We start from the raw sequence: 13,273 nt of genomic DNA on the forward strand, positions 1-13,273 counted from the left end.
CCGTTGCTTGCCTGCTTCCGCAAATACTAAAAGCACCGCTCCGCTATGTAGAGAACACACACTGCTCCACATAGATGAGAACCCGACTTACCGACCGAGGCTGCGTCGAACAAACCAGAGAATATGGTCAGGAGCTCAACCGTCAGTGGCTTGAATAACACACACCTAACCACCAGCGTAAGTAGTAGATGCATGGCGCACTGTGCACTTGCTCTACCTGTGCGTGACCTATCTACACTCAACAGCGTCTGACAAAGTAATGAATGAATAACATCAGCGCAAATGGAACACTTCTAAGTACGTGCTTGTAATATCAGAACAGAAAGTGTGACTTTGAATGTATTGTCATTCATGCTCTTAAGTCAAGGAATGTTACTTTGTAGCTTAATATCCTTATCGTTATACAGTCTATGCTAATTCGTTGTATTTCTCAATCTGCTTATAAATTGATAAAACTTATTTGTTAATTTCACTATTAGTTAACGTCTTGTAAAGCATTATACTGTGCATTATCTGTTCAGATATGTAATATGTCAATTCAATATTTTGGATTTATAAGTAGATTTATATATTATTCCTAATTAATGTATTTGATTACTACAGTAGTGGAGAGTTCAAAAGGTATTCACACTCAAACCATGATAAGGACTAACCCAAGGAGGCTGAGATGCAAAAATGATTTAGGCCTACTTAATTTAATCAATGCTCAAAAGAATACAAAGGGTGACAGTGAAATGTGTTAAAAATAAAATAACTTACGTTTCAGACAAGCATGTATTAAATTAAGTATGTTCTTTTTGTATCTCAGCCTCCTTGGGTTAGTCCTTATGGTTTGAGTGTGAATACCTTTTGAACTCTCGGTATATACAGTATTACAGTACAGTATTGATCAGATTTAATGGTTACAGTATGAAAATAATTAATTGAAAACTTTATCAAGGTTAAAAGATAATGGAGATATACAGCTGTTATTCTGTTTTTATGGTTGAGAGACTGTGGGTGTTATATTGTATGGAATACACTCAGTGGCTAGTTTATTAAGTACAGCCATCTAGTACCAGGTCGGACCCCCCCTTGCCTCCAGAACAGCCTGAATTCTTTGTGGCGTGGAAACGTTGCTTAATTGGTATCAAGGGAACTAACGTGGGCCAGGAAAACATTCCCCACACCATTACACCACCACCACCAGCCTGTACAGTTGACACCAGGCAGGTTGGGGCCATGGACTCATGCTGCTTATGCCAAATCCTGACTGCCATCAGCATGACGCAACAGGAACCGGGATTCGTCAAACCAGGCAATGTTTTTCCACTCCTCAATTGTCCAGTGTTGGCAATCACGTGCCCAATGGAACCGCTTCTTCTTGTTTTCAGCTGATAGGAGTGGAACCCGGTGTGGTCGTCGGCTGCAATAGCCCATCTGTGACAAGGACCGACGAGTTGTGCATTCCAAGATGTCGTTCTGCACACCACTGTTGTAATATGCCGTTATTTGCCTGTTTGTGACTCGTCTGGTAACTTGCACTATTCTTGTCATTCTCCTTCAACCTGTCATCAACGAGCTGTTTTCGCCCACAGGACTTTCGCTGACTGGACATTTTTTGTTTGTCACACCACTGAGTTTGGGAAACCCTGACATAGATTACCTCTCCTTTTCTGAGTCTCAGTCCTCTCCTGCTCCCCTTCTCTCCCCCACAGTGAGGATGTTAAGATGCCCATCCAAGGCCTAATCCCTACCCTGGTCTGTCTCACCATCTGGACCCTGTGGAGCCTGCTAATACCTGCCCTCTGCCACCCTCACCACAGCCTCTGCAGACTGGTAAGAGCTACATTTCTTGAACAAGCTTATTAGAGCGTAGAGGGAGAAAATATACACTCTAAAAATAATGTTCCTGTAGGCACCTTCAGGGCTTCCTCTAATTGTAACACCAGCGGTACCCCTAAAGGTGCCTCCTGGAACCTTTTCCCTGAGGAACCTTTTAGGGTTTTAAGGATCCTGTAGGAACCTTTTATGTCCCATGTATTCTATTATGAATAATATAAATAATAATACTATTAACAATAATAATACAAATAACATTGAGTGGCACACTTTTAAAGTCACAAATTAATTTGATTGACTTTGAAAGTCACAGAAATCCAAATATGCAATCAATAAATAAAGTACAATGCCAAACATTGACAAACATTCATATTTAATGTGTATCTACAAGATAGGAGCCTATACTAATCTGAATCTTGTGAGAAAATACAATAACTATTGTCATCAACTAGACAAATCAAAATACCCCATTTTACTGATAAAAATGATATGTTTAGACACATGGAGAATATTTCACAGGTCAATAATAAAACTCATAGGCATGTAGCACATTGAATAACAGCTTTTCTAAGTGGTTTCTAAATTGTACACGGTGAGGGTCTGAAATTGACACCCTTGATAAAGATGAGCAAATGATTTATACTAATACAATTGCTCAGAGAAAGAGATTGTTTAAAATGATTGACAATACCTTTCAATATTTCACCTTGCGAGGATAAGGGGCACTGAGCCTTTTTCTAAAATGTTTTATGAGTTGAAGAACACATTGGGATGGATTTTAGACCATTCCTCCATACAGAATCTTTCTAGATCCTTGATATAATTCGATCTGTGCTTATGGACTGCCCTGCTCAATTCAAACCACAGGTTTTCAACGGGTTTCAGATCCGGAGACAGATGGCCTTTGCAAAAATATATTTTTGTGCATTTTGATGTGTGCTTGGGGTTATTGGCTTGCTTCAAGATGGCCACCATTGTTCCTGTACCCAAGAATGCAAAGGTAACTGAACTAAATGACTATCGCCCCGTAGCACTCACTTCTGTCATCATGAAGTGCTTTGAGAGACCAGTCAAGGATCATATCACCTCCACCTGACTTGTCACCCTAGACCCACTTCAATTTGCTTACCGCCCCAATAGGTCCACAGACGATGCAATCGCCATCACACTGCACACTGCCCTATCCCATCTGGACAAGAGGAATACCTATGTAAGAATGCTGTTCATTGACTACAGCTCAGCATTCAACACCATAGTACCCTCCAAGCCCATCATTAAGCTTGAGGCCCTGGTTCTGAACCCTGCCATGTGCAATTGGGTCCTGGACTTCCTGACAGGCCACCCCCAGGTTGTGAAGGTAGGAAACAACACCTCCACTTCGCTGATCCTCAACACTGGTGCCCCACAAGGGTGCGTGCTCAGCCCCCTCCTGTACTCCCTGTTCACCCATGACTGCGTGGCCATGCACGCCTCCAACTCAATCATCAAGTTTGCAGACAACACAACAGTAGTAGGCTTGATTACCAACAACGACAAGACAGACTACAGTGAGGAGGGCTCTGGGAGTGTGGTGTCAGGAAAATAACCTGTCACCCAACGTCAACAAAACAAAGAAGATGATCGTGGACTTTAACAAAGAGCAGAGGGAGCACTCCCCTATCCACATCAACAGGACAGCATGTGGAGAAGGTAGAACGTTTTAAGTTCCTCGGTGTACATACAGTTGAAGTCAGAAGTTTACATACACCCTAGCCAAATACATTTAAACTCAGTTTTTCACAAATCCAGACATTTAATCCTAGTAAAAATTCCCTGTCTTAGGTCAGTTAGGATCACCACTTTGTTTTAAGAATGTGAAATGTCAGAATAATAGTAGAGAATTTATTTATTTCAGCTTTTATTTCTTTCATCACATTTCTAGTGGGTCAGAAGTTTACATACACTCAATTAGTATTTGGTAGCATTGCCTTTAAATTCTTTACCTTGGGTCAAACGTTTTGGGTAGCCTTCCCCAAGCTTCCCGCAATAAGTTGGGTGAATTTTGGGCCATTCCCCCTGACAGAGCTGGTGTAACTGAGTCAGGTTTTTAGGCCTCCTTGCTCACACACACTTTTTCAGTTCTGCCCACACATTTTCTATGGGATTGAAGTCAGGGCTTTGTGATGGCCACTCCAATACCTTGACTTTGTTGTCCTTAAGCCATTTTGCCACAACTTTGGAAGTATGCTTGGGGTCATTGTCCATTTGGAAGACCCATTTGCGACCAAGCTTTAACTTCCTGACTGATGTCTTGAGATGTTGCTTCAATATATCCACATAGTTTTCCTTCCTCATTATGCCATCTATTTGTGAAGTGCGCCAGTCCCTCCTGCAGCAAAGCACCCTCTCAACATGATGCTGCCTCACCCGTGCTTCACGGTTGGGATGGTGTTCTTCGGCTTGCAAGCCTCCCCCTTTTTTCCTCCAAACATAACAATGGTCATTATGGCCAAACAGTTCTATTTTTGTTTCATCAGACCAGAGGACATTTCTCCAAAAAGTACGATCTTTGTCCCCATGTGCAGTTGCAAACCGTAGTCTGGCTTTTTTATGGCGGTTTTGGAGCAGTGGCTTCTTCCTTGCTGAGCGGCCTTTCAGGTTGTGTCGATATAGGACTCGTTTTACTGTGGATATAGATACTTTTTTTACCTGTTTCTTCCAGCATCTTCACAAGGTCGTTTTACTGTGCTGTTGTTCTGCAATTGATTTGCACTTTTTGCACCAAAGAACGTTCATCTCTAGGAAACAGAACACGTCTCCTTTCTGAGCGGTATGACGGCTGTGTGGTCCCATGGTGTTTATACTTGCGTACATTTGTTTGTACAGATGAACGTGGTACCTTCAGGCGTTTGGAAATTGCTCCTAAGGATGAACCAGACTTGTGGAGATCTACAATTTTTTTTTCTGAGGTTTTGGCTGATTTCTTTTGATTTTCCAATGAAGTCAAGCAAAGAGGCACTGAGTTTGAAGGTAGGCTTTGAAATACATCCACAGGTACACCTCCAATTGACTCAAATTATGTCAATTAGCCTTTCAGAAGCTTCTAAAGCCATGACATAATTTTCTGGAATTTTCCAAGCTGTTGAAAGGCACAGTCAACTTAGTGTATGTAAACTTCTGACCCACTAGAATTGTGATACAGTGAATTATAAGTGAAATAATCTGTCTGTAAGCAATTGTTGGAAAAATTACTTGTGTCATGCACAAAGTAGATGTCCTAACCGACTTGCCAAAACCATAGTTTGTTTACAAGAAATTTGTGGAGTGGTTGAAAAACGAGTTTTAATGACTCCAACTTAAGTGTATGTAAACTTCCGACTTCAACTGTATCACTGACAAACTGAAATGTTCCACCCACACAGACAGTGTGGTGAAGAAGGTGCAACAGCGCCTCTTCAACCTCAGGGGGCTGAAGAAATTTGGCTTGTCAACTAAAACCCTCACAAACTTTTACAGATGCACAATTGAGAGCATCCTGTCAGGCTGCATCACCGCCTGGTATGGCAACTGCACCACCCACAACCGCAGGGCTCTCCAGAGGGTGGTGCGGTCTGCACAACGCATCACCGGGGGCAAACTACCTTCCCTCCAGGACACCTATAGCGCCCAATGTCACAGGAAGGTCAAAAAGATAATCAAAGACATCAACCACCCGAGCCACTGCCTGTTCACCCTGCTATCATCCAGAAGGCGAGGTCAGTACAGGTGCATCAAAGCTGGGACTGAGAGACTGAAAAACAGCTTCTATCTCAAGGCCATCAGACTGTTAAATAGCCATCACTGGCACAGAGAGGCTGCTGCCTACATACACAGACTGGAAATCATTGGCCACTTTAATAAATGGAACACTAGTCACTTTCAATAATGTCACTTTAATAATGTTTACATATCTTGAATTACTCATATGTATATACTGAATTCTAAACTATGAACTGTATCTTAGTCTATGCCGATCTGACATTGCTCGTCCATATATTTATATATTCTTAATTCCATTCCTTTACTTAGATTTATGTGTATTATGTATTTGTTGTGAAATTGTTAGATATTGTTAGATATTGCTGCACTGTCTGAACTAGAAGCACAAGCATTTTCCTACACCCGCAATAACATCTGCTAAACACGTGTATGTGACCAATAAAATGTGATTTATTTTATTTGGAAGAGCCACTCCTGGCAGAGGCAACCAGCTTTTTGGCTAAAATATCCTGGTACTGGGTATAGTTCATGATGTTGTTGACCTTAACAAGAGCCTAAGGACCAGTGGAAGCAAAATAGCCCACTAACATCAAAAATCCACCACTATATTTTATGGGTTATTTTCTGCTCCTGCAGACACAAAACCCCAAACCCAAAACTGGCCAAAGAGCTCTGATGTAAACGACAGGAGTTTGCTAAACAGCATTGGCACTTGGATTGGAATTGGTGCATTGGTCAGATGACATGAAAATAGAGCACACCAGTGGTGAGTTTGGCGTCAAAATGAGAGTACATGAGAGAAAAAAAAAAGAAGAAAAAAAAACATAATGTAAAATATGAATGTACCCAGGTAAACCGGCGGCCCAGGGACCCCCCCCATCATACGTTAGCAAAAATGTCTTATCAAGTAAATGAAGTAACATGAATAGACTTGGTAGATAGTTTTTCATTATTTTGACCCCCCCCCACATTATAATTGGAAGAGACAACTCTAAAATGTCAACTCTAACATAGCCTATTAGATAGAAAGTTACTCCAAACACTTTTGCAGCTGTTTAGCTGGTTAAACAAAGTTTAGCCTTGTGTTCGCAAAAATGTATGTCCAAGGTAAGGAAACTTACCAGTATCCAGCGGGACTTGCTGCATTGGTAGACTATTCATGGGTGTGTGAGTGTAATTGGCTCCAATTCGTGTAATTTGGTCAATATTAGGAGTTAAAGGTCCAGTGCAGTCAAAATTGTGATTTCTCTGTGTTTTACTTACACTGAGTGTACAAAACATTAGGAACACCTTTCTGATATTGAGTTGCACCCCCTTTTGCCCTCAGACAGCCTCAATTTGTCGGGGCATGAACTACAAGGTGTAGAAAGCGTTCCATAGATATGCTGGCCCATGTTGACTTCCCACAGTTTTGTCAAGTTGGCTGGATATCCTTTGGGTGGTGGACCATTCTTGATACACAACGGGAAACTGTAAAAATATTGTGAAATTGTGAAAATGATGATAATGCCCTTTTAGTGTAAGAGCTGTTTGAAAAGACCGCCTGAAATTTCTGCCTGTTTTGGTGGGAGGGAGTTTGGCGTTCCATGGTGACATCACCATGCGATTAATTAGTTAATTGACCAATAGGAAAGAGTTCCAAGCCTCTCTGCCAATAACAGCACATTTTCAGTTTTCCTCTCCCCACTCAAACCACTCCCAGACATTCTTAGCAAAATTCTTGCTTGAGAAATTGCTCTTTGCTAAGAATAAATGTTTGATTCTTTTTGATCATTTTAATTTAAAACAATCACAGTAGTGTACTTAATTGTTACCCAGAAATGATTTGATATTGAGATAAAAGCGGCTGCATTGGTACTTTAAAAAATAAGTTGACATCATTAGAAATAAGATATCCTCCTCTTTTCTACTGTAGGTATGTAATTCAAAATTATTGCTAGCGATATTCCTTTTTTTATGCACTATTTTTGAGGACCCCCTGCAGTTTCTCGGGCTGCGGACACCCGGTTGAATAACCCTGGTCTATGATCTCTCCCAATGTGTTCTCCAACTCATAAAATATTTCAGAAAAAGGCTCCGTTTTTGGAGCCTACAACATAGCTCAGTATTTGAAATATATATTTCATACAGTCATTTTTGTTCATCTTGATAAAGGGTGTCAATAATTTCAGGCCCCACTGTAACTCTCAATAAAAATAATAAACATACAATACCAAGTAAAGAAAGTTCCTTTGAATTATGAATTTCAGAGCTTGTGGTTCTCACTGAAAGCTGTGAAAAAGTGCCTCTGATGACATTTTCATAAGAAATGCAGCATACACTCTGGTTTCTGAAGGGAAGAGAGAGCATAAGTTACCACAATAGATATAAGCAAAGGTAATTCTATCATGGAAACTGCTGCTACTGCTGGTTCTCAGGGTTTCCGTTCATGCATACATTAAATACTTTTATACCCTCGTATACTCTCTGGTCTGATTTGTGGTACAATACTTTTTTTCTTTGCTGTTTAAAGTATTTTAACATATAAAATGAAGTATTTTAAATTGTATTGATCTCGCATACACTGAATTTCTCTCCCTTTCTCTTTGCAGACCCAAAAGATTGCTCTCTGTAGTGATAGTGAGATCTCATCTGTGCCGAGAGACCTACCAGACAACATAGAGGAACTCCACCTGACCCATAACCACATTCAGATGTTACAAGATGACTCCCTCTCCCGCTACATCTCCCTTCGCACTCTAAGCTGTGCAGAAAACCGCTTGGAGACAGTGGGGTCAAAATTCTTTCACAACTCACCTCATCTAGAGAGCCTCAATCTAGCTGCCAATCAACTTCACGTTGGATACCAGGAAACTAGCAGGGCACTGCTCACCCTGTCTAGACTCAAAGTTCTGGATCTGTCAGAAAACCAGCTTACAAACGACATAGCTTCGGTCCTCCTCCAGAATATGACGTCCCTGGAGTACCTCAACCTTTCCAGGAACCTCCTGCTGAGGCTGGATGAAAGCTCCTTCAGCGACCTCCACCAGCTCAGAGAGCTGGACCTGCAGAGGAACATGCTGTTTGAGATCGTTGATGCCTTCGACCACCTGCACAAGCTGCAGAGACTAAACCTGGCCTTCAACCACCTGGCCTGCCTGATGGACTTCGAAATGACCCAGCTCGTGGTGCTCAACGCAAGTCACAACAACATTGAGTGGTTCATAGCCAACCAGGACCTCCAGGAAACTTTCCATCTGGAGACCCTGGATCTCACCAACAACAACCTCCTTTTCTTCCCCTTCCTGCCCATCCAGAGCCGCCTGAGGAACCTCCATCTCTCCCAGAACAGGTTGAGCTTCTATGAACACCTGGCAGACACCGCTGGCTACCCAAACTGGACCAACAGTGTCCAGTTCTTCAACCTGAGGGGCAACGTGACCAATGTCACAGCCCAGCTGTGGGACGAGAGCCTGCACGGTGACATCTCCTCTCTGGACCTGCTGGATCTGAGTGGAAATCAGGTGGGCTACTTCCCCCAAGGGTTTATCAGCAAAATGCCTAGCCTGGCCAGGCTCAGGATACAGACAAACTGTCTCGAGGTTTTAAATCTAACACTGGAAAAACTTCCAGGGACGTTGTACGAGTTGGATGTGAGCAACAATAGATTGACGGAGCTCCATGCTGACCAAGGTAGTTTAAGTGAGTTAGGAAAACTGAGCTATCTCAACCTGAGCCAGAATGACCTGCAGAGTCTACCTCCTAGACTGTTCTCCTCTCTTACCAGCATCAGCTCTGTGGATATCAGCTTTAACAGAGTTGGCATATGCTCCCTTGAGGAAGGGGGTGGGAACAGGGGTGGCTGTGTTGTTTGGAGAAACATCAGCTCTCTGAGACAGCTCCACCTATCAGGGTGCAACCTGGGGAGACTGCCACCGTTAGCGTTCACAGGGACACCTCTAACACACCTGGAGCTGTCTAACAACCCAGAACTCAACATTGAGCCCATATCGATAGCAGGCCTCAGCAGAACTTTACACCATCTAGGATTGGGAAACACAGGCCTGAGAGACTTTGACTTCTCTCCTTTCCACCACTTAAAGTCTTTGAACATTTCCAGAAACTCTCTTACTCAGCTCCCTGCTTCACTGCAACACCTTGAGCTGAGGCTGCTGGACCTGAGGGACAACAAACTGAACACTGTCCCCTCAGATCAGGCTAACACATTAGCCTTGAAACTACAGACTGTTTTTCTTAATGGAAACACTTTCAACTGCTGCCAGTTGGACTGGTACAGGACGTTTGAGAGGGCGAAAACGGTCAATATCATCGACCTCTTAGACATTTCATGTCAGGATATGACAAAAAATACACACAAAGTGGTGTTTTTAAACCCTTTAATATGTGGTGGGAGTGAGGAGGAGTCTGTGTACTGGTACATCCTGTTGTTTATCGTACCTGTCCTCTGCCTGGTTGGGATTTCTGTCATCTTCCTGCTCACCTTCAGGCCCAGACTGCTTCCCAAGGCCATTAAAAATAAATGCCGGAGGCCCACGTCATACTGACATTTCAGTCACCTTCCTTGTGTTGTGGATGAAAGGTCAAATGATTAAGACAATATGGTACATTCTGTCCAAGTGTGATGTTTTGCACATGGGTCGTTCCATGTCATTTCAGCAAGTCATGACATCCACCATCTCAGATTGTTCTGAAATCGTTTCTGTAGTTAGAAACAGATACGGGGGTGGCAGGTAGCCTAGTGGTTGGAGCGTTGGACTAGTAACCGAAAGGTTGCAAGATCGAATCCCCGAGCTGACAAGGTAAAAATCTGTCGTTCTGCCCCTGAACAAGGCAGCTCCAACCACTAGGCTACCTGCCACTCCGTATCTGTTTCTATCTACAGAAACTGTTCCTAGGCCATCATTGAAAATAAGAATTTGTTCTTAACTGACTTGCCTAGTTAAATAAGATAAGCATTCCGGAAACATTATTTTGTTGAAATATAATTTGATCTCTGAGAAATTAAGCTAATTGATTGCACCCAAATTGGCCACTTTAATTTATAGGATTCATTATAATATTCAATAATTATAGTACCAAATTATTTTCTAACAATGAGTAAGACATGAGAAATCCTCACACCAATCCCAACCCAGCAACGATAGTATCAGTATCAGTATATAGTATCAGTTCTCTATGTTTGACGTGTAGTATGGAGTTGCGGCTCTGAGTATTGTTTCTTCATCCTATGTAATGTATTCTTAGTGAATTTGGTTGTTCAGTGAAATTAGTAATTGAAGTTGTTAGGTTTTGTTAGGTTTGTAACCTTTCTTCTGATATTACCATATCCAATGCAAGTCAATGGTACCTATAGTAGCATTTTTGCGCTTCATATCCAAATCATCTATAAGTCACATCATTTCAATTATTAAATACTTTAGGATGATTTGGAGATGAAGCGTAAAAATGAGTTCTGATTATGTAACCCCACTCTCCTCTACATGTGGTGATTTCTCATATTGAGGAAACATAAAACAAACATACCGTATCCTGCTAAAATAAACCAGATGTGATAAATAACTGCGTGCTATACATTTTTCGGAAGCCAGTCAGGATTTCCCATAAATTTGCTGGACCTTTTTGCATTGTTATAATCTGATGGCGCAATGTGTAGTTGGTTCACACAATCCCTGCTTCTAAGGGCCTATTGTGTGCACATGATGTGTGTATGTGTGTAGAAGTCTTGTGATGCAAACTGTTGCTAAAAGTGGCAGAGGAAACATGAAATTTCCTGTTTTGCTGAGATGTGCAGCAACTGCCCAGGTCTTTATCTCAGAAAGGAGGGGTTGGCCTCGAGTCGCATTTGTGAGGCACAGCTACAACATTGGCCACAGGGACCACATCCAGTATTCCACCAATATGGGTTTGAAAGGTACAATTTTTGTATAAAAGTGTGTTAGACTACGGCACAACATTATCCTTCACATTTGCTATGTTGTCAGGTCAGTCCTATGTACTGAACTAAGAGCAGTTAAAGGTTAGGGATTTCCTAAAAGTATTGTGCTTTCACTGTGTTTAAAACTGACAATCACTATGCTCCGTACAAATAAACCCTGCCTAAAGTGAAGCACCAATCAACACCTGATGAAAGAAATTACACAGCTCAGAAAGCACTAACAACCTATCTCAGGAGACACAGCCGTTCAGCACACACACACACACACACACACACACACACACACACACACACACACACACACACACACACACACACACACACACACACACACACACACACACACACACACACACACACACACACACACACACACACACACACACACACACACACACACACACACACACACACACACACCCACACACACCCTGCTTTGGACTGCACCCCAGTAAAGAAACAGTCAACTGGCACACGGGCCACATTTCACGATCGGCACATGGGCCAAAATAATACAAGTAAGTAAGAAACAGCACATACCTTTAATCTTCATGTTCTTCACTTCAGCTCTAGTTTAGTGTGTGCTCGTATACCTTTAACTTCATCTGGTCATCTGGGCATGATGTGATGAAAAGTGGGTCTTCCATAGCTCTAGGTTGAAGATGACAAAGGTTAAGACAACAGGATTCTAATATCCCATAGCTCTTTGCAACAATGGGACCAGCTTTGCTAGTTAGCAACAGTGCTGGTAGTTAACAACGGTGCTGGTCCCAGATTTGTGACGACGTTAACATATCCTGTATGTTTTCGACTTAACTGCTGCCTGTCCTCCATTGCAGATGTAATCTCCTCCTCCAGTCCGGTGTCCCTCCTGAGCTGGTACTCATAAGTGAACCTATGAGTGGAGAAATTACAAATTAGAAATGGATTGAATTACATGTACATTTAATAAAATAATGGTTTGGTTAAATTAACCAGTTCATTATTTCAGTCCAAATTTAAAGCCAAAGTTCAGTATTTTATTTTTGCTCACACTGAAAGTAGTCTATGAGCCAGGTGAAACTGTAATCCACAGCCACTACAAACGTCAGCTAACCTTAGCCACAGCTAGCTAACAATCAATGGAAGGGATAGGGGCAACCGGTTGATTTTATTGAATATAAAAAATCCTCTTCATGTTCTTAGCCTACATTGGAAAGTACATAGACTTTTTGTTTATTAAAAAATAAACAACCTGCCATGTAGACAGTAGACACCCAAATAATTAAATAGAAATGCAGAATCCAGCAGAGGGGAAACCCATTTTCACAAAATACCTTTGATGAGACCACTTAACCTTTATAGAAAGCCAGCAAAAGTCTAAATAAACATAGCAGATTTTACGCATTAGGCCTACTCCACAGGCAGCAGTTTTTCAAAATGGCCACCAACCAGCTCAATGGGACCAAATTAGGTCTAGGGCTACTAAGAGTGGTTTAAATGGCAACAACTATTGAACGGCTTAAATAGCTTGAGATGGTCTGGAAGACCAAATAAAATGAAACAGATATCAGAACAGTGAATTTGCAGTCAAATAGCGAATTCATCCTTTAGACAGTTGAATCAACACACATTTTCTTTAAAAGTTTGACTTTACCAAACAACCACACAGTTGTAAACCTCTAAAGTAGTTACACGAGAAAATGCTGTATTATTATGTTTCTTAATCACTGCACCACACAGACCTTAGGCCTAACTGCTTAAAACAAAGTTACAGAATAAAAACCTTGGCAAAAAAAG

At 41.7% G+C, this 13,273-nt stretch overlaps 1 protein-coding gene across 6 annotated transcripts; it reads left to right on the top strand.

Annotated features, from left to right (window-relative positions):
• Positions 1-12,468, top strand: nrros (negative regulator of reactive oxygen species). 6 transcript variants are annotated; one of them, XM_071414936.1, is made up of 4 exons: positions 159-177; positions 1,698-1,818; positions 2,689-2,821; positions 8,151-12,468. In XM_071414936.1, exons 3-4 carry the CDS (start codon positions 2,786-2,788, stop codon positions 10,101-10,103), a joined length of 1,989 nt encoding a protein of 662 aa, XP_071271037.1. In that variant the 5' UTR covers positions 159-177; positions 1,698-1,818; positions 2,689-2,785; the 3' UTR covers positions 10,104-12,468. The 6 variants fall into 6 exon arrangements, with proteins under 6 accessions (XP_071271035.1, XP_071271036.1, XP_071271037.1 ...); XM_071414939.1 differs by lacking the exons at positions 159-177; positions 2,689-2,821 and adding exons at positions 4,687-4,830; positions 5,317-5,555 and having other exon boundaries at positions 1,736-1,818; XM_071414938.1 differs by lacking the exons at positions 159-177; positions 1,698-1,818 and adding exons at positions 2,962-3,510; positions 5,317-5,555 and having other exon boundaries at positions 2,710-2,821.
• Positions 12,469-13,273: the final 805 nt, after the last annotated feature.

Source organism: Salvelinus alpinus, chromosome 8 (genome assembly GCF_045679555.1).
Source record: "Salvelinus alpinus chromosome 8, SLU_Salpinus.1, whole genome shotgun sequence".
Lineage (NCBI taxonomy): Eukaryota > Metazoa > Chordata > Actinopteri > Salmoniformes > Salmonidae > Salvelinus > Salvelinus alpinus.